Genomic DNA, 20,931 nt, shown 5'->3' on the forward strand with positions numbered 1-20,931 from the left:
GGGGCTGAAAATCTACACTGTTACCACATTGCAACATAATTGATTGTTGCGTTACAGCAGTACACCGAGTGGTCGTCTACCATTAGATTTGTACCAAGGAATGGATTAAAGCATTTGGCCTACTTCCAATGTACATGCAACAAAAAAAGACGCTCCAGTCGTACGAAATAATGGAATGGAAGACCAAAAACGTGACCTCCAAAGCAGGTGGAGGTTAGTAAGTCGGATAATACCTTCGGTATGCGCCATTCGTGGGTAAAAAGTCTTACCAACGAATGTTGCGTACAGTACCAAGGGGATTATCCTCAACTTATTTTGGGGGGAAACGGGGAATGGCCCGTGTGCCCCCCCCGTGACGCAAATTAATTGTTTGTAGATTAGCTACAGAGGACAACGACTGAAACGGCAAAATTTCTTTTTACACGTGTATGGACACACATACCGAAGTTGGAGGTTGGTGAGGAATGTCAGAGGACCCAACCCGTCAAATGACACATGATCTAGTAATATCTCGGAGGTGTCTTTCAAACGGAAAGGCATAAATTACATAACTCTTGCCGTGAAAAACCAATCTCTTGCAAACGGTTGTCGGGGCCTCGGTAAGAGGGGTAGAAGAATTTAGGTTTACAGAATTAAGAAAATTTTTGTCCAACCCAGATGAAGGCAATCCAAGCATGACATCTTAAACACACAGTAGCGCGTATTTCTTCATCTTGGACTTCACATTCCGCAATAAGGATTTTAAAAGATCGTTAAGTTGGGGGGGGGGGCTTCAAAAACGTGTGTACACGAACAGACCACCGTATGAATGCTACTGGCATATATTAACGTACACAATTCCCAGAGCAAGAAGACGTGGAAGCGTTTTCTAAAACAAAATGTTATAGCTTTATTAAATATTAAACATGCATCAAAGAAACAGAATATCTTTGGTGCAGTGGATTATTTCAAGCCTTTTCTTTGGAGATTAACAGTAAGTACGGCTAAAAATTATGGAATACAGAGATGTTGTTATCTGCATAATTATTTTATGGGGGCAAACTTGAGTGCTGAAATCCTCATGACTTGGGATTTATTTCTTTCTTCAAACTTACAAATAAATGTACCTATATGTGTACCAGATTTGTTAATATCCTTCGCACTGATGACTGCTACATAATACAGATGAACTCGGTTATTTCGTAGCACCATTGGCAACTAATATACATTGTAATACAAAAAAATCATGTTTTACTTATCACTGTAAATACACTTCTGGACGAACTGGTAATTCTCTATACACTTGGTGGCTTTATACGTTGTAATATAATTTTGTTGTGACTCGCGATTCGTTTAATGCCAGGATGGTAATATGTTATTTCAAATTAAGTTATGATCAACATTAGACACTTTAAACAAATGGGGATTGTGTATCTTTCTATCCTCTGTCGAACTGTGAACTAGAAACGCGAAAAATGTCTTGCATTTTATCATTTTAGATTTGAAAACACAATCATGCAAAGTGCCTTGTATGGTCTAGTTTTCGGTGTACATTTTACAGTGTAGTTGTATAAGCGAAATGCACTGCAAGCACTGCGCAGGCATAAACAGGCATGGCGAAGCATAGCTACATGTAGTTATGCCACACGAAAGAGCGAAGTCACTCCTCTGGTCATAGCTCAACACCATCTGGTGAACACACAATGTTTGTAGTCGCTATTATGCGTGCATCTGATGACGCACCTCCACTAGCCGGACTTGAAGAGCAGCACAGCCACCTGACCCAGGTAGAAGTAGATGAAGTGCTTGGTCTCGTGCGTGACGTAGCTGCCGAAGTTCCTGCCCACAATGCAATGCCAAGTGGGGTTGTACTTCCGGTCGAACTCTTTCTTGATGTAAGCAGCGATGTCCTTCTCCACATTGAACTTCTCCATGGCCTGGGTGGCACACTCGATGGCATCCTGCTGTACATCTTCCGCCATGTCGGCATTCTTAACGACGGCTTTGCGTTCAGACATGATGATACTCCTTGTGGCGGTTCTGCAGACGATGGGAACAAACGATGGAAAGATACGATTAAATAAACTTGACCGACAACAAATCAGCAAAAATCCACCCATTTCATACTCGGGCATACACAGCACTGGTGAAATCAGTGACATGGTGTCATAAGACAACAGACAATTCGGATCGCACGCACTTACATTGTGAACGTCAAATTTACATCTTTCCCAATTGGAACATTCCAAATGTGATCACACTTCTTTGACATAATTTCACCAAAACCAAACTAATAAGCCGATCTTTCAAGAAATGCGCTTTTGACGTTTGACAGAAAAGTTCCCTCACACTTCTGTGTTAGTCCTTGGTATGGACCTTTAGCGTAGGGCGTAGCCAGTCGTCGGTAGTCACACTGAAGCTGCGTGCATTGTGTTTTATCTCCTCTAGCTCAGAGACGATCGCCTTGTGTACATTGTACAAACAGTTTTCCTGCTCCGGACTGCGGGTCACAGTCTTCTGATCTGGTATTCACTTTTCTCCCAGAGTGGATTAAGCATTGTGCTCTATACAATTAACCGATACCCTGGGTACCAATACTGCCTCCAGCCAAGAGTGTAAGGCCGTGACAGTTACATGAGAGCACTATTCACTGTTTTATTTTCATGGAAATTCCAGATCGCCAGTGAGGATTCCGTCCATGGTTGTTCTAGGGGTATAGATCTTCTGCAAGCAAACCATTTCAAATCCCTGTAACCTGATTGGTCGTACAACTGATGCATCCAAGTATTACATATAAAGGGGCAATTGTTCAGCTTGAAATCCCTCTAAATCACCCCAACGAGCCGAAGGGCCTACATTGCTGGCAGGCAGTTTCACACCCCCTGGGGAGGGGGGGGGTTCCGTTACTACCTCCAATGGATACACGTAGGACTAGGAGCCTATTCTTATTTATGTCGGCCAGTGGAAGTGTAGAAAATAAAATTAGACTAAGATGGATGTGCCTATCGTATTTCTGAATACCTGAATAACAAATACATGTAATCATATAACGATATTTAACCTTAAAAATGTTACGGGAAGGAAATTGGATTGATAAGATAGAAGATGCAGAAAGTAATAAGTGTACGTATAAAGCCTCAAGCCCAGAATAAAAATTTTAAATAATCAAATTTCTACAACGAATGTCATTTTAAACATGCATGGCTAAACGATTCTACCTGTGATTCATTTATAATATTTTTGCACACACAAATTGGGATCGTTGGAGATGAGATTCGGCTAATTCTGCTCACATCGCATACTTACTTTTTGTTGTTAAAATAAATTACCAGTTGATGGCTGACGATCGCTTATGGACTGTGCACGTACCTCCGGACACGTTTCACGAGTGAGCAGAAAACAACCCCTAATCTGATGTGGTGATGAAGTGGTTTCACCTCTTGTGTACCCCATACCCAAGAGCTCCGGGGTAACAATTATTTTCAGTTCTGATTGGTTCTTCTTGTAACAGGTGCTCGGTAGCTTTTAACAAAATATGCAGAAATACTGACATGCTATTGGCTGCAATCAGAAATATCTCGTGTTCTGTTCGCCATTACTTTAGAAAATCCACACGGCACCTTGTAACAAATAGCAATGACCATGCGCATACTAATTTGACGTCATGATCAATTCGACTGGTTTCACAGTACTTTAATCGTGGGATGGAAACGAAGCATGGGCACAAAGCTTGCGGCGGAAACCAGATTGTATTGATCATCGACCAGTAGTGCGTGCATGCTTAGCGCGCGCGCTGCTGTGTATTGTACATGTACACTGTATATGTCTTGTACATGTACATATATGAGCATGGACACATTTACATAGTACATGTGCAAATACATATTGATCTTCTTTGTAAAGGCGATCGTGTATATCTCGTTCTTGTCGTTGTATCGCGCAATATCCTTGTTCAACACCCGTGGTATCAGCGATATCGAGTTCAAATGCTTCGTTGTTTCATCAGTTGACTTGTGAGCGAATACAATTTTGTTAGCTCGGTTGCCAAATAACTGTTACCTGCAAAGTTGCACAAATTCTTCAGTCGTTCAGAGCGTAGACTAGCTAGCACTGTAGCACTATAAATTGTAATAAATATGGCATATTACAGCCGTGGCGGAGGCTCCCGCTACGGTGGTGGCGACGTCCCGACAGACGGCCGAATTTATGTTGGCAATTTGCCCCCCGACATTAGAGAAAGAGACATTGAAGATTTGTTTTTTAAGTACGGCAGAATATTAAATATTGACTTGAAGATGCCCAAAGTTGGACCTCCGTTCGCGTTCGTCGAATTTGAAGATAAAAGGTGAGACTCAGCCACGTGAACAGGTGTAGGCCTGTAAACTGAATGAGCTAGACTTTCTGCGCTTTGTTGAATTTGATTATCGTTGGGCATTGTACAATGTATTGATGCACACCGTGGCTTCCTCTATTTTGTAATGTAAGATAAAAGGGTAAAAGTGTGTAAAAATGAACATCCTGAAGTGGGGGGGGGGGAGCAATCCTTAGACGTGTTCATAGTAAGGCTGTTTAAAATTCATTCATAGATTTACATGAAGTGGAACAAAAAATTGGTCGGCAAACGTCCTTAAAAAGTGAAATTTAACTCAGAAAATTCTGAAGCATTTAGACCTACTTGGAAACACTTCAGTTTCTGAAAGACAAGTCTCCTAGGTTTGTGCACAAGGGCATCAAGTGTTGTCCGTATATGGAACTCTCTCCAAGAGTTCAAATGCCCCAGTTAAATGGTGTAGGCAGGGAGGGCAATTAATGTTTTATAAAATCAACCTCTTCACATCTGAAGTACATGTAAATTGAGGGCTGCAACATCTGATTTATGGTAACTTACCTAAGAGAGGACACAAAGAATGAAAGTTGTCAACTTGGCTATGCAAAATGGATTCTGGATTCACATTACTCAGACTGGAACTAAATCATGTTGGGAGGGGAATTTGTATTTTATTATAAATTTGACTTTCCTCACATTCCTCATGATGTTCAGGCTGGTACTAAACCTAAAAGAGGACACGGCAAACATAGAAGTTGTGGTTTACCACATTGTCTCAAGATTTATGCTAATATATATGGGAATTATCATTATTAGTCGGAAGGCACATCAGCTATCTGCCCTGAGTTGAAGTGCACCTTCGCATGCGAAAGAATGACAGTCTGATATGAAGTTTTTCAACAGGGCTCTTACACGCATTCGACGTGCATGGGAAGACCTTGTTGGTGAGAAATTTGGAAAATATTTTTAGTGAAAAAGGAAAACACTCCAGTACTGGTATTCGACATCTGCATATTTTCAGTCGCTGAAATTGGTAATTATTCGACTTTTTCTGACAGTATCCTCTGCAAAATGACGACTGTAGGCCTTCAGTTAAAAATTTGGGTGAAACAAAAATGTAGAGGTTTCCTAAAAGTAAGGATCACCCTCGTAGGGTGTCAACCCCCACAAACTCCTAAAGTTAGTTCTGACTAACCTTTCTTGTATTACAGGGATGCAGAAGATGCCATTCACTTTAGGGATGGCTACGATTATGATCGATACACTCTGCGAGTTGAGTGTCCGCGGAGCAGTGGGGCTCGTGGAAGCTTCAGTGGTGGTGGTGGTGGGGGAGGGGGCAGAAGAGGAGGCCCTCCACCAAGAAGGTCAAAGTACAGGTGCATTGTATCAGGTACGTGCAAATTAGTTTTCAATGTATAGTTTGTATATTGGCGACTAACCACATTAGCCTGGATAGGTCATTTGGTTCAGTTTCTTCTTTTGCCTATGTGCCAATGCCTCCATGTTTTTCTGATATACTGTACATTGTTGTCAGTTGTCATTTCATTTCATTGTTTAGTACTTTTTGGAGAGAAACATCTTGGAGGCAAGAATGCATTACCCATGTTGTGTGATGACTTTTTTGTTTTGCTATTTGCAGTTTGAGAATTTAAGGTTGGTAGGGCAAGCATTTGATTTCCACCTGCCTAAATTGTCAGCCTTTAGCCACGTTGTATCACATTTTTTGGTTACACTTACAGAGACTGTTGTCGATTCGACAAAGTTTAATCCAATGCAGGCAGCCGGTAAACCGACATCAGTTGTTGTTAGTTTTATCTTCCACATTGAAAGCTTTGCGGAGCCAATCTGATCGCAGAAGAATTACGTTGTCCGTTTTAATCCACTGAAAAGTCCTGTGTGGATGGCCCCTGTATTGTGAAACTTAGATGTTGATCACATGAATGGATCAGGGCATACAGGCAGCATGACCTCTGTTGTTTCCTGTGCATGCGCAGATCAATCCTCCTGAGATTTTGAGAAAGCATGCCATGCCACTTCAGTTTAAGTGACCAAACTTGAATTTTTCTGGGTCGCGAGTAATCTGTATATGGAAGTAGGGAAGAATGACCCTGATGGCATGCTAACGAGCACTGGCAGTAACTTGCAGTTTTGGTTTAATGCCACTGTCGCTTTTGTGGACAGAAACATTTGCTTCTCTGTTTCATTTTGCAAGCTGAAACATGTTGTTCAGCAGTTTTTGTATGAAATAGTTCGAGTGATTATCTGTCAGGACAGTTGGATCCTCCCATAAATAAATGTATGATAATTGTCACTGCAGGACTGCCTTCTACCGGTAGTTGGCAAGACTTGAAGGACCACATGCGCGGGGCTGGTGATGTCTGTTATGCAGATGTATACCGGGATTGCACTGGTGTAGTGGAGTATGTCACCGAAGATGACATGCGATATGCTTGCAAGACTCTGGACGACAGCAAGTTTTGCTCACACGAGGTGATGGCAGATCAAAGTAGACCTTGCTTCTGCTCCAATATAAATGTCCCTTTGTTTGCTCCCGTTTTATTATGCCTTAGATAGTTCCTTCATTTTTTTCATCTGAAATTAAATTTGTATGTTTTTGATGTTCGTGTTTTGATGGGTGTTTTCCCATTTCATTCGTGCAGGGTGACACATCTTACATTCGTGTGAAAACTGACTACAGAGGTGGGCGCAGCCGATCCCGAAGTCGGTCTCCGAGGCGCTACAGCCCCAGGCGGAGCCCGAGACGTTCCTCCTACAGTCCCAAGCGCTCTCGGCGCTCCTACTCCAGGTCCAGATCCCGCAGCCGATCCAGGGGCCGTGACAGCCGCTCCCGCTCTCGTTAAGTTGTCCAAACGAGGCCTGATGTTGCCCAAGTACATGTAGTTGCTATTTACACGGAGACCTGGACCTCAGTTTTCACAGGGACCAGGATGACAAAGGTTGGTCTCAAAGAAGCATGAGAAACAGACTAACAAAGCAGTTAATTACTGTAGACTACCTTGTATTTTATTGATGCACTCTGCCCTACTTAGAACTTCCAGATTTTCACTTTTTGCATACTTTTTCTGGGGACAGGTTTTCATTGCTTTCGTGAGGCACGGTGTTAACAGATTGTGTAATACACGTATTGTCGCTTCATTAAGTTTGCAACCTAAAATGCAATATTCATGTACTGTAATTTTTGCTGTTGCGTGTGGACATTCATAGTCATGGTAGGATTAGAAAAGTGAGAGTTAGTGAAGCAGAAATGTAGTTTTAATTTCACCTTTTAAAAACAGTTTCTCACGGTTAAAAGCATTTTTCCCCACGAGTGTACTTTGAATTTCGTAAGCTGTTTAAGTGATGACTTTTTTGAACCTTGTGTTCCTTCTTTTTAAAGTGGTACATCTAATCCGGCAAAGGCAGTGGGAAAAATCTAGGAGTAGGTTGATGTTCACAAATGTATATATTAGCATCAAAGAAGACTTCAGCATGTGTTGGTGTTTGTGTTCAGCATTATTTATACTTAGATTGTCCACCAAGACTGCCCTTGAATATTTCAGCAACATTGCATATGTCACCTACCTGTTGCTGTTCATTAGGCCAAACAAAAAATTAGTTGTGTCTCCTATTACACTGAAAAATAAATTAGAGTGGTCGGTTGGGTAATTTTTTTTTACTCTAAATGTTTATGGCCCAAAAAAGTAGTGTTGGATGATGGTCTGTATTGTTTGTTGGGAGGGGGGACATGTATTTGTAACAGGTACCGGTACCAAGCAGTGATGTAGTCGAGTACTTTTTGAGAACCAAGCTCTCTACCAAATATTTAACTAGTTAGGAGGGAACAAAGCTGAAGTACATCGGCATTTGATGATACATACATAAAGGTAAGATTACAAAGCAACATAATGACTTCAGACCTTCACTGTTTTATTGAAATTAACTTTTTAGGACAAAAGCACTCACTTTTCTCCTTAAAACTTAAATTTTACACAACTGGGAGTGTCTGAAGTCTAACATTTATTTTGTAATCTCACCTTAGCACATTTACCATCAAATGCCTGTGCACTCTGGCTTTATTCCCTCTTACCCAGTTCAGTATTTTGTGGAGAACGTTGGTACTCGGAAAGTACTCGACTACAACACTGGTACCAAGTGAGTGCCACATTAATACTGTACATATGCTCGTCAGTATTACATATCTGCACTGTGATAGAGTAGTAAAGCAGCTGGTTGTTGAAATACAAACACACAAGAGTGGTCCATCTCATGCAGAAAAAAATTAAAACAATGCAATGTACAGAATGATGTACACAAAATTAGGCTCAGAGCAAGGCACTGTAAGTTTTATATTTTATTGATTTGTCGAATAAAAATGATACGGGTTCCGCGTGATTTTCTAAGTTGGTTCAGGTAACCGGAAACCACAGCTGTTTTTTGTTTGGCCTTGTATAAGTAGGGCAAAGTAACAGAAGGGAATTTTGATTTAGATGTGTGTTTTAAAGATCCAGATATTGGAATCAGTTTGTTTTTTTTTGCATTTCCCAACAACCGACGTCTTGATTCACTCCTTGTGGTGTAGACTCTAGAAGTTGTCAACAAGTTTTTAGTTTTATTTGATGTTCTCATATTTGTTGTCATTCAGAATTTCTAATTTTGTTTACTCCTCAAACATCGTGTTAGCTTCAAGCATTGGTAGGTAGGGATTATTGTTTCTGAAAGGAAACGGTTAATGGTTGTGCAGCACATGGTATAATATATTCCAGATAGGATGCGTTATCCACTGATAATCGACAAATTTTCTGAAGGGTCAAATTTTCTACAGCTCCACACAAAAACACACAAAAAACAGCCCACCCCAAAAAGTCCTGAATGTTTAACTTCTTGTTTGTGTTTTCAGATAGGTAAGTGAGTACATATATACATGTACATGTATATTCATTTAGGGAATTTTTTTCTCTGGGGTGTGGTTGAAGGGAGATTTCATGAAAGTTACAACAGAAACTTGCCAAACACAGACAATGTTTGATGGGCCTGCAAGGGTAACCAGCTTGAAGTTGGTTCTCAGGTTTTTGCCAAGCATGTAACTTTCTGGATCAACATCTGCTGAGTTTCGCGTTCAAATCTGGCCAAGATTTCATAAAGATATATGGTGAAAGGCTGATGTAGAAAGGCATTTTTTACTTACTGCAACTATTTAGTATAATAGCCTTTATTGAGATATCACTCAGTAAACTGTTGCAGAATGTTTCATTTAGTACTCACTGTGACTCATGTTAGATCTAATGTCTTCTTGTGTTTTTCCAATATTCTCAGTGTCGTTAGGATGGACTTTCTGAATCTCGGATTCCATAGGATAGCACTGGAATCGAGGAGTCCAGGAAAAGGAATTAAAAAACAAAAGACAAATGTTTGTCATGACGGAGTCGGGAAAAGAAGGCTCAGGTTTTGGAGCGGCTTTTTGAATTTTTTGGAACAAAGGATTTCTGACGGGGAATTGGATCAAACTTGGAAAGGGAACAGGATTTTTCACAGGATGGGAAGTTTTGGACGAAACGTGGATGGATTTGATGGTATGATTTAAAAGTCGATGTTGCAAGGGCATGTTTGAATCTAGCACAGTTCAGCCTGCTTCACAAACTTAGAATGCTGGTATATTTCTCTGTGAAAGATGCTTCATTTAAAAGAAAAAAGCATGCAAGGGACATCAAGGGAAAGATCAGCAATAGTTGTGGGATAACCTTTATTGCTTGGGCTGACAGTAAACACCTTTTCTGTCAAGGCCGCTTATATCAACCAAATGAATGTATAAATTTTGTTCTGAAAGATTTCTTCACATCGATATTTGCCTGCATGTATTCTGGTGTTAGGGCCTGCTTTACACTCTTGAAATTTATTTAAAAAAACAGTTTGAGTGCCTCTTCCTTTCTTTTTTTGTTGCATTTCTTCACAACACTTGGACACAAGAAGTTGATTTCATTTGAATTTTAGGCTGATTTTGATTTAGACATGCCCTTTCAGATTTTAATGTGCATTTTCGAGTAGACTCGAAGGATTTTAAACACGTGCATTGCAGTGTAAGTGTACGATGTATGTCATCAAATCTGCTTTTGGATTGCATGCTTGTGCAGTTTGTGGTTTGTTTCTGTGTTCGCTCGACTATTCACATTGTATGCAGCATCAAAGTTTCATTTATTTAGGGAAGAATTAGATATTATTTTAAGTTTCATGTAAATCAAATTGGACCCAAGTGCGTAATTGTTCATTTTACTCCTGCCATTAACATGCGTTCTGTCAGTGAAATAAAAGTATGTGTCCAGTTATTTTTAAACATTTTTGGGTTGCTATCGGACTTTTAAAGAAGGCATTGCTTACATGTACACCCAATGAGATTGCGTCAGGTTTCTCCTTTTTGTTTGGTCTCACCTTTAAAATTTTACCCTTGTCTTGCCAAACAGATTCCCACTTCCCCACGGTTGGACTTGGTCCAACTTGTTTGAGAAAATTCAGCATCAGTCTTTTTCTAAAGAAATCATTTTAACCTCCATTTTTAACTTTTCTTTCAAGGTTTGGTCAGTCTAAAGCGAAGGATAAGGACAAAGCTGTTACCAATCATTTGGAAGACGGGATGAATTGCACATTCTGAATTGGGATTTCTCTAAGGAAAACTTCACAGGATTTTCCCTTGCAAAGGATTTTCCTTTGGAAAAACATTCAAAAGGATTTCCTAGCGGAGAGCTGTAAAGGACTGGAAAAAACCCAAGGAAATCGGGACTTTTCATCCCGCATCACAAGGAATTCAGGATTAGGTTTTGACTTCTTCCAATACTCACTTTACCCTTACTGCCTTCCTAAACAGAATACCCTGTAAACACATCTCCAGATTTTTTCCCCGGGAAGGGGGGGGGGAAGTCCAGAGTCCTCCCTTCCACACATGGGTAGAGATCCGGGGGGGGGGGGAGAAGTGATGGGGAGATGTGTCATCCCCACTTTTTTGTGGGGGGGGGTTATCAATATAATAATCCAGCCACTTTTCAAGTCAGTGACTTTATGCACAGCTGGCTTTGCTGCTGCACTCCACCAGGTGGCCCTTAGCACCCCCATGAAGTAGGACTTTAGACCCTGTGCTGTCCTGCTCCGCGTCAGGGTGACCTTTCACAAATTACAACACCCCACATGTGACAATAAATCTCCGCCCATGCTTCCAGATGGGCTGCAACACATGTACACAATCTCATGGTTCTAAAGCATTTGTCCATGTGTGTGAATAACCCCAAGATCCTGGTTTCTCATGAGACAAATGATCATAACTTGAACATTCAAGAGAATTTGGCATTAGGGGAATGTAGGCCTATGGCACTCTTTAGAGAATCGGGGAACTTTTAACTCACTCAGATGAGTTCTGATTTTTCCTTTGGTTTCGGACACAGTAGACTTGGAATACTCCGCTTACACATGGAACTGAAATTGGACAGCAAATTGTTGACTGAATCTTTGTTCCTCAAAATGTGTCACATATTGAGACCCAAAACAAGGAATTAGAATCGTTTTTTGACGTTTGTCTGAGAAACTAATGCATGACGTCGGCTATTCTGGACTGGATTGGATTGTGAAAGCCACAGAACAAAAACCATCGTGAATCATCCCCAACCGAGGACAGCTTTGTCAGCCGTGTGATCCATTTAGGATGAGAAAGAGGCTTGACAGAACACCTTTTAAAGCAGAGTTGCAGGCTTGTCAATTACGAATAATGCTGATGAAGAGGACGTACGAATTCACCGATGGGATTTTTGGTGGGAATGTATATCAATAGAGAGAAAGAAAAAGAAAACTGCTGGTTCTCACTTAGGGGTTTGGAATCACAGATTATCCAAACAAGGACGTGCGTCTCTGAGTGCGGTGATGTCAGACTTGAGGTTAACGTCGGTGCTGAATTTCTTCTACCGCACAGGTGGACCAGCAGATGATGTAATTTTCCACTTTAGCTGTAACTACTGCAATCGAGGAAGAAATGCTTTTGTTCCATGGAACTGACTGGAGCCATTATTCGTGGCGATTTGGATACTGAAGCTAATGGCAGTTCCGGTTTACCCAGGCATTATCCTTGTCAAAGATAAACGGATCCTCTACCCTCTTGCTTCTGATCCGACCTCCCTTTTTTCTAAATAACAAATCTTTTCGGGAATGGTTTGTGCTACCTTTTGTTCAACAGCTTGCACTTCCCTTTTAAATGGGTACTAAATACCAGTCAGTGCAAGAGATCATGATCGTCCAAATCACGAATAGAACCAATGCTCAGTGTACATGAGATAATTTATTTTTTGGTACCGTTACACCGATCCTTTATAAACATTGGCCTGAGGATCGGCTAGCATAATAGTTTTGCTGTACAGTTGACTTCTTTGACAGCCTTGACCCAGGAGCTTCATCGACGCTCATCAATGGTAGGTTTTATTTTTGAAACACATGTACAACGTGCCCCCTGAATACATCCAAATTCACCCTCGAGAATAAGCTCAACTGAGCGGTGGTTGCAGTTTCTTGAATTACGTGTTTTAGTTTTTAGTGTAATACATTATTAAATTGCATTTTTCTTCATACCAGGTTCAAAACGTTTGATCAAAAAAGTCCTTGTATGCAATGGCAATGTGGATTTAAGTCAAGATACAACTAAATGGTTTTTCTTTCCATCTTCTGTCTTTTTTCATCGACATACTTGATGAGTGCCCTGTGAACATTTCGCAAATGAAGAACGCACAAGAATTAAGACCAGGTTTTCATGACTGAGTATACGTGTATTTAATAAAAGCACCCTGAAATCTGTACACAAGATACTTTGACCCAAACAATGTATATCAAATGCTTTGCGTTTTTTTCTTGGGAGAAGGCCTACGGCATGCTAAAAAAATATAAGGGATAAAAAAATTGGCAAAAAATTATAATTAAAACTCAAATTTCATATACATTACTAGGATTGAGGCAGTAGGCATACCTCCAAGTAACATTTTCAAGACCTTTTGGAGGATTGCGGGAGAATCCAATTTTTTAACCCCCCCCCTCCCAAATTGGAGGATTCTGGAGGATTGAGGCGGGTCCCTTGCAAAAAGGGCAGGGGGGGTTAAGGTTAATGAATTTTCATATAGCAACCGGCAGAAATGTATGTATGACTCGTAAAATTTGACAGTACGTTTTCAGACTACCAAAATTGCCAGGGCCCCCAGGTTTGAAAAAAGAAATACAAAAGGAAATGAGAACTTTCGGAAGACACTTGGCTCATGTCGCACTGAAATATTTGCTTCCAGAGTAAGCCCACAGCGTTCAGGTGAACATGTACATAAACTCATGTCAGGGTAATGTGCTCTTGACGTTCTGAGAAAACTTAACATTGTTAAAATACAGCTCATTTATACAAAAATATAAAAATACTCTCATACATTTCTTACCGATCTATGATCAAACACATTACAGAAAAATTTACAGTTCATTTTCATCATATTTTTTTTGCTTTTCTCTACTGACAACATGGAGGTATTTGTGTCTAATGAAGTACTTTTCACCCAGTCAAATACAGATTTTCTTTGAAGATCATGACACCTTCCGAACAGGACACTGAAAAAAACATTGAGATTAAAAAGGAACTTTCCAAGGCTTGCTTTTTTTAGTTACATGTTTGACTAATTGCTACATTAATTTGATCCCTCCTTTATGCAATGTAACCCTGCATGTCCATCAGCTTAGGTCAGAGTGGAGGTACACTTAACATCCAGAACTCTATTCATTTGTTAAGTACATGTATTCCCAAATGCATCCCAACACTTTAAACTACATTTGATCCCTTAACGCTTAAAAGTGTCACTTTTGTACACCTAGGCATCTTATCTTGAAAGTTGCAGATTGAAAATGTAAAATTAATAAGCCTTTCATGTCAGTAACTTCCACTCAATATCTTTCACCCCCATACCCAGTCATTATTGTTACAGTGTAGAATGCTACAGATGAAAAGTGCATTATTTTGTCACCAACACCACGAAGTAACACAAATCTATGGATGTGTGCGCACTTCTACGCATATTTTATAGAAATGTGATATTTTCGTCTTCAACGTATATTTTATAGAAATGTGATATTTTCGTTTTCATGATTTGCTGTATTCAGAAATTGACGTTCTCCTTGATTTGCACATTTACTAGAGTTAAGAGTATTTTTTTCAGTTTAGTCACCCATTTACAGGTAAAATAAAATGATTTTAGATATTTAAAGCCTTTTTCTATGCTACACTGACAAAACACACATTTGTGCTTCTTCGTGAAAACGAAATTGTTCGATAATGCATGAGTACACAATATGCGCGCACACACATTTGTGTCACTTTGTGAAACCAAAACTGCTCTAATCACGCTTTTCACGAACTGGCACAAAAGTGAAGATGTGTGTCAGTTTGTGGTGTTGGTGACAATTTATGCTCCAGTGGTGAAGTGCCATTAAGCCTCATGCAAATAAGTTGCTAGGTGTGTGCTTTTTAACTCCTCCCAATCCATTCACTTTAGACTGCGAGGGTTCCTGTTGCACAATGTTGAAGGTAAAGAAGGCTCTCAGCACAGCTACATGTATTGCCTGTTATTTTCCACACACAGCCGCGTGTTTTGACGGTAGGGCGCTATCATTTTCAGTAACAGTCAGACGGTGCAACGTCAAATATATGTTAAAATGCTGGAAGGTATGCCTGGATTACATTCCATCAAAAGAACAAAACCAAAATAATCAATCTGTTTCTGCAGCTTGGAAATGTCACCTTTGCTTTCAAAAGCATGTAACATTGTAAGGCAGTGATCACTGATTACATCAACAAAAGCATAATTTGAGTATTGAATGATTTCATTTGACTACAGAAGTAGAAATTGAAGTCAAAGTAAAATTAAGGCGGGCGTTCCAAACTGCCAATTCCAATGCTGTTCTCCCCATCATAACTGAACCCAGTGCACACATGAAACATCAGCATCTTCAAAGTTGCCCCAACATTTGGTCAAACACTGAATTGCAGATCGTAACAGGGGCCTGGTGGCCTGTCTGTCCCTCAACTGAATTCCTTGATACCAGGCACATCAATGCTTTTAGCTGGCTGTTCCTGTGCCCAAGGGTTGCTTCTCAGATGGGGTGTCTAAAACAGGTCGTTCTAGCTCGTCCAAGTTAATGCCCTTATCCCTGATAGCATTCTGAAAACAAAACATAAGTACACTGTACCATGAAAAACAGATAAATTCACGCGAAGCATCTAGCAGGGCATTAAATAATACACTTCTGGTTTGACCATCTCCGTGACTGAAATTTTGCATGTCAATTTTGTCACTGCTCTCAAATGTTCTTGAATTTAACATTTAAAAATCTGAGACAGATTCCCACATGCAATGTTAAATGTGAATAAAGCATTCCTGAAATTTGTTATGATCTTATGTGCAATTTGCCAGATTTGGAACGCTCTTGGTCTAACACAGGGCACATTTCCCATGCAGCCCCTGTTGGAAGCCAATATTCATTATCACATTAAAACCGATGTAATGCATGTAGCAGTATTCATAAGCCCATCTGTACTAGGCTAAGTTCAAATGCTTGCAGGATGTGACAACACTAAGCTGCAGAGTAAGACAGTTGGTGTTTTCTTATTATTTCTGGTAATGACACCAAGCATTACTCAAAAGTGCTCTAGGCACTGTAGCTCACAAGCCTGAAGAAACCCCTAGAGAGGAGACAGTGAGAAGCAGTCACAGTTTGGTGGGAGCAAGGAGGTAGGAAAAGACCCTAACCCCCAGAACTGTGGGGTCCAACGTCCGCCCTAGGTTGACTTGAAATGCAAACCCATTTAAAAGAACTTACTTTCACACAAGTCTGATATTTTTTGAAGATTTCTGCACAGGCATCATTGTAGTCACCCTTCAAGAACTTCTCACTGAACCACGCGTTGAAGCAGGCATCGTATTCTTTCTTCAGCTGATTGCAATCTGGCCCAATGCTCTCCATTGTTATAAAAATATGATGCAAGGGAACACTTTTCTCTCTAAAACTGAAAAAGCTATCAATGGTGACGATTTCACCAGTTTATATCCACTGAACCAAACCGTCTTCGAAACGAGGAAGGCAAAGTCTATGCAATTTTTAAAAAACCTGGGAATTGCTACTTTCGGTACTCTCTGATGTTCTGGGCAGTTGCTTGTCGATGTTCCCTGGCCTTACTCCTGCTTTAACTCGCCTCCGCCTGCTAAATAGTACTGTACATGTCCTGCAGTCTTGCCGCAGTGCAGTTTTCAAATCTAGGACTCCTCCGCACTATAGCAAAATAGGCACATCTTAATGTGGGAATATCACAAAAAGTCGGCTTATCGTAACACACACAACATTGGATGCATGCTATTCATTTTATTATTCATTTTAATTCAACCTATACCACTCCTTTGGGATAAAGCTATCTTTGGAATAACATTTTGGCGAACTGATATCCCCAAATAACCCTGGCCTCAGCGCGCGCAGCAGGTCAAATCAAGATGGCGGCCCCCATGGGCAACCTCGACAGCGAACTTGGGCTATTTTTATAAAACCGAGTGAAGTTGTAAAACTTTAATATAACGATAAAATTGAACGGCAGAGGTGTTTCCAAATAATGTCGAGGAGAATATTTTCGTTATGTTTATCCTGTCCGAAATTTGCATATCGAAGACTGTGCTCTTCAAATGACGGACTGAATGCAAAGGTAGGCCTAGGCTTTACATACATGTATTTCCTTCACGACACATACCCCGGAGACACTGCATTATCTCATGCATGCATGGTGGTTGAACTTAAGGCTCTTCATGTCGTTGGTGGCGCTGTTTACATTGGACGGGGTATTTTTTATCATGATCACAAAAAATGAACATGTTGATGCAATTGCAATACATGTAATGAGTTTTAAATACTTCACCCCTTTTCAGATTTTTAATACACGTGTCTGCCGTCACCTGCAGATATTGTGATAATAACGGTAGGCCTACCGAGAAATCCTGGAAAATGGATGAAGTTTAATGTTTGAGGCCTTAGGGGCTGGGGTGAAATGAAAATGATTTTCCAAGACAGCAGAGGAAAAATACATTAATAGTTGAAAGTGTTGAGGATGTATCAAATTAACTTGGCAATAAATCAAAGATGAGATGTCACTACACTTAGATCTGTGCGCACAAACAACCCTAAATTGGCTGGATTCTGGACAGATTTTGATATGTACATGTACGAGTTGATATGCATGGCTAAAGTGACTTTAATTTTTCACACAAATATCTGACTTGAAATCAGGCCAAGTAACTTATCAGTGTTATAAATATACATATACACGTAGTTTTAATAACACTTTTGTATGCTTTATCACTTCAACCTGTTTCATTTTCAGATACCTCCCAAACCAACATGGAAAGAAATTGATCCAACCAAGATGCCAAAGGTATGATAATGAGCACAAAACATCTGTAACTGGTATGACACACTCACAGGCTTTGGAAACCAGCCATTAAAATAAATTCTGCATTAATAAACACGCCATTGCCAAATGATACCATTGTCAACTGGTATGAAGTTCTTGACAGAATCACAAACAAGGTATTGGGCACTTGCCTTCTCCAGTAATCTTGATCAGTGATTGTAACTCGGAATTGAATTTTAATTCAAGGCATTCGGGATCTTTATTATTATTATTATTTACTTCTGGTAATGACACCAAGGATTCCTCAAAAGTGCCCTAGGCACTGTAGCTCGCAAGCCTGAAGAAACCTGTAGAGAGGAGACAATGAGAAGCAGTTACAGTTTTAGAGGTGGGAGGAAAACCCCAGAGGAATATTCTGGGTAAAACCCGCGGAATCAGGTAGGGACTGAAAACCCATCCACATGTGGACCGAGCCGGGAGGTGGAAGGCAACAAAAGAACCACAGCGCCACCCCGACTAGGCAACCAATCATTGCATTTATGATTGTAACAGCCTTCCCTCAGCATGCTTTGCATAATCTTTTGGTACTACAGGAGCCAGTCATTGACGAGCAGACCATCCAACGCTTGGAGAGACTAGCCCTGGTGGATTTCAACAATGTGGCTGGCATACGGAGGCTGACAGAAGCCATTAAATTAGCCGATCAGATTCTGACAGTGGACACCACTGGTGTGGAACCCATGGACTCGGTTTTGGAGGACAGGTAATTTATACTTTTCTAACCAGCAGAGGTGAAGGGAAATCATACCCCTGTATTTTTGTCCAGTTTCAATGAGGAAAACGCATACAGCCCAACCCTGACGACGAGTTACAAATGCACAATCTTGCTTATATGAAGGAAATTTTAGTTCTCAAATCTTTGCTTTCTTTTTTTTTCTATTTGTGAAAATACAGTCTACCATTTTTTTATAAGGTAATTTGTGAAGTCCCAATCAGATTTATAATTGGCACTGGTCCAACACTGGACGAGGCATATTAAGTGCAGTATTGTTCTGTTGGCAGGACTTTGTATCTCAGAGAAGATGAGGTGACTCAGGGAAACTGCGCAAAAGAAATTCTTCAAAATGCAGCAAAGACCTGTGAAGAATACTTTGTAGCTCCCCCAGGTTTGCTGACTTCATGTTCCAATTTTCAATCGTTCAAAACTAAGAATAGCAAATACTGCATGAATAATGACACAAGAATGTAAATTCTTACAAGAAACAGGTTAAAATTGCATTATCAATTGCTTTCCATATTTCCAGGTAACATTCCCTTGCCTTCTAAGCCTGTGGCCAGATATGACGAGACACAGCAATCAGACAGGCAAGATGATTACTGACAGCAGCTGAAGAAGGGATGTAGGAAAAAAAGGGTGGGGCAAGAAGTTTGATGGTGGACACTGGACAGGGTAGCCAGGGGCCGGGTGGGGGAGTACGCCAGTCTTGATCTATACCAAAGGGGGCAAGGGCAAACATGCCAAAACTTAACGTTCTTGGTGTAGTTCCCTGCCCTATGTGAGCACCAATCAACTGTCCTGTAGCCTCTTACCTTTAGACAAGAAGAAAGGGCTTTGGAGATCAATGCATTGTTTTCAGATACACACCTTTCAAAGAATGACCCCTTTTTCCTCGTTATTTTGATCAAAAAGAGCACACTTTTTCTCCAGACTCCCCCCTCAGCCCACCAAGAGCGCCCAAACCGAGATGGGGACAAAAAAGACGACTTCTGTGCTAGGTATTACATGCCTCTTGACCAGTGGGTTCTCTGAATTGGCAAGCGTATGTGCGTGTTGAGGTCGGCAAGGTGCAGCAGTGCATGTGAATGCAGTTCTGGCATCTCCTCGGATCACTTTCTTGGCCTTTTAAATTTTTTTTTACGTACACAGTTCACTAACCCCTTCCCCCGGTGTACGGTTTGGACACTTGTGAATGTGACCAAAAACCCATCACCTCTAAATGGATTGAGAAAACGTCTCTTGAATTTTTTTTTTCATCTTTTTTTTCTCATTCAGATGTAAAGCTAGTCAGTTAGAGAAGACACTATGAATAGCCTAACAAAATTTGAGTAATGCCGATTTTGTTTCACTGAAAATTCTGAACATTTGCACGTTATTTAAAATTGAAGTTGAACAAGTCAATTCAACTTCGATGGAACTTGAAAGCATGAATAAAATATGTAAAAAGAACTCCTTCTATTGTCTCAAATGCCTCCTTTGTTTTAAAGGTTTATGAACAGATCTCTCAATTTAAAATGTCATTTTACATCATGCGGTTTAGACATTTTATGACAGAAAAAGAAGGGCAACTGGAAGAAGAAAGGAGTGGTCAGTGAAGATGGGTACATCTTTCAAAGACAGAAGTACATGTAAAGGCGTCTATCGTGGGCTGGCAGACCCACAGATACTGTAGCAACTACAGTGTATTTTCTGAGATATTTAGGTCTGGTAGCCACCATCATGCCACTAAAATTGGAGAATTCTTTCCTGTTTCTAAACACTGATGAAACTGGCTAATCTTTCTGGACCTACTTTGTTGATTTACGGGTACTGTCAGTATTTGCAAATATTTTCTACCCTGATGCATTATAGTTCAAATAAAAGTTCAAAATTTCTTGGTTACTATTTCCCACACTGGTCTCCACTTTTGCACAGTTTACGCCGACGGGTTTGACATGGAGGTGAGAGCTCTGTGTCTCAAAACAGAAGAGCCATCCTAGACATGGCATCATGTGTTCCTTCGGTGGACAATAAGTACCTGCCGTTGATACGGGCCCACACAAAATCCGCCGACAAACCACAGTACACACGTTCAATGACTATGGCAACATATGTACATGTAGTCGTGTTCCTTTTGTATACCCCTCACTGGTTCAAACCTACCATGTGGGCTTTCCACAACTCGGCTCTTTCTCTGCACCAGAGAATTTCTTTCTCTACGTTCAGGCATTCTGGCTCTATGCTGCTTCTCAGAATGCGGCACTACATCCTTTGACAGTTGTTTTTCTGTGATTTTAATCTGCCTCAATTATTTCTGGCAATTGTTGAATTCCCCTTACTGGAGCACTTCCGTACGATTGGTGTTCCTAGATTTCAGCTTTCCTTGTTTACAATGATAAAATCTTGTCAGTATCGACACTCCACTGA

General features: G+C 40.5%; 3 protein-coding genes and 1 pseudogene across 9 annotated transcripts; 2 read left to right on the top strand and 2 right to left on the bottom strand.

Annotated features, from left to right (window-relative positions):
- Positions 1 to 864: 864 nt before the first annotated feature.
- Positions 865 to 3,446, bottom strand: LOC110978690 (dynein light chain LC6, flagellar outer arm pseudogene; annotated as a pseudogene). The gene is made up of 2 exons (XR_015426305.1): positions 3,286 to 3,446; positions 865 to 2,019 (listed from the first exon to the last, which is right to left on the bottom strand). The product of XR_015426305.1 is annotated as a dynein light chain LC6, flagellar outer arm pseudogene (transcript).
- A 387-nt stretch (positions 3,447 to 3,833) lies between these two features.
- LOC110978689 (serine/arginine-rich splicing factor 1B-like) lies at positions 3,834 to 13,135 on the top strand. Of its 3 annotated transcripts, none has more exons than XR_015426302.1 (5): positions 3,834 to 4,324; positions 5,518 to 5,696; positions 6,624 to 6,796; positions 6,967 to 9,876; positions 10,871 to 13,135. XR_015426302.1 is itself a non-coding variant. In XM_087140697.1 (4 exons), the coding sequence occupies exons 1-4, from the start codon at positions 4,116 to 4,118 to the stop codon at positions 7,165 to 7,167; spliced, it is 762 nt and encodes a 253-aa protein (XP_086996823.1). In that variant the 5' UTR covers positions 3,834 to 4,115; the 3' UTR covers positions 7,168 to 10,690. The 3 variants fall into 3 exon arrangements, 1 of the variants encoding a protein (XP_086996823.1); XR_015426301.1 differs by lacking the exon at positions 10,871 to 13,135 and having other exon boundaries at positions 6,967 to 7,263; positions 9,620 to 10,690; XM_087140697.1 differs by lacking the exon at positions 10,871 to 13,135 and having other exon boundaries at positions 6,967 to 10,690.
- LOC147798242 (TP53-regulated inhibitor of apoptosis 1-like) lies at positions 13,078 to 16,829 on the bottom strand. The gene is made up of 2 exons (XM_087140699.1): positions 16,175 to 16,829; positions 13,078 to 15,516 (listed from the first exon to the last, which is right to left on the bottom strand). Exons 1-2 carry the CDS (start codon positions 16,316 to 16,318, stop codon positions 15,415 to 15,417), a joined length of 246 nt encoding a protein of 81 aa, XP_086996825.1. The 5' UTR covers positions 16,319 to 16,829; the 3' UTR covers positions 13,078 to 15,414.
- Positions 16,820 to 19,974, top strand: LOC110978688 (glutamyl-tRNA(Gln) amidotransferase subunit C, mitochondrial-like). 4 transcript variants are annotated; one of them, XR_015426304.1, is made up of 6 exons: positions 16,820 to 17,045; positions 17,718 to 17,768; positions 18,341 to 18,510; positions 18,810 to 18,913; positions 19,052 to 19,202; positions 19,373 to 19,974. XR_015426304.1 is itself a non-coding variant. In XM_022233884.2 (5 exons), exons 1-5 carry the CDS (start codon positions 16,956 to 16,958, stop codon positions 19,126 to 19,128), a joined length of 492 nt encoding a protein of 163 aa, XP_022089576.2. In that variant the 5' UTR covers positions 16,820 to 16,955; the 3' UTR covers positions 19,129 to 19,974. The 4 variants fall into 4 exon arrangements, 3 of the variants coding, with proteins under 3 accessions (XP_022089576.2, XP_022089578.2, XP_086996824.1); XM_022233884.2 differs by having other exon boundaries at positions 19,052 to 19,974; XM_022233886.2 differs by lacking the exon at positions 16,820 to 17,045 and adding an exon at positions 17,161 to 17,315 and having other exon boundaries at positions 19,052 to 19,974.
- The last annotated feature ends 957 nt before the right edge of the window (positions 19,975 to 20,931 follow it).

This window comes from Acanthaster planci, linkage group LG09 (genome assembly GCF_054643075.1).
Source record: "Acanthaster planci isolate LZ-2023a linkage group LG09, COTS_SCS, whole genome shotgun sequence".
NCBI lineage: Eukaryota > Metazoa > Echinodermata > Asteroidea > Valvatida > Acanthasteridae > Acanthaster > Acanthaster planci.

Excerpts from the sequence above, each read along its gene's own strand:
- LOC110978689 (XM_087140697.1), top strand. The coding sequence starts at position 4,116 with ATGGCATATTACAGCCGTGGCGGAGGCTCCCGCTACGGTGGTGGCGAC. Across the intron at positions 5,697-6,623 it reads GTACAGGTGCATTGTATCAG|GACTGCCTTCTACCGGTAGT; the intron begins GTACGTGCAAAT and ends TTGTCACTGCAG. Across the intron at positions 6,797-6,966 it reads GCAAGTTTTGCTCACACGAG|GGTGACACATCTTACATTCG; the intron begins GTGATGGCAGAT and ends TCATTCGTGCAG.
- LOC110978688 (XM_022233884.2), top strand. The coding sequence starts at position 16,956 with ATGTCGAGGAGAATATTTTCGTTATGTTTATCCTGTCCGAAATTTGCA. Across the intron at positions 17,769-18,340 it reads ATCCAACCAAGATGCCAAAG|GAGCCAGTCATTGACGAGCA; the intron begins GTATGATAATGA and ends TTGGTACTACAG. Across the intron at positions 18,511-18,809 it reads GACTCGGTTTTGGAGGACAG|GACTTTGTATCTCAGAGAAG; the intron begins GTAATTTATACT and ends TTCTGTTGGCAG.
- LOC147798242 (XM_087140699.1), bottom strand. The coding sequence starts at position 16,318 with ATGGAGAGCATTGGGCCAGATTGCAATCAGCTGAAGAAAGAATACGAT. Across the intron at positions 15,517-16,174 it reads AATATCAGACTTGTGTGAAA|AATGCTATCAGGGATAAGGG; the intron begins GTAAGTTCTTTT and ends TTTTGTTTTCAG.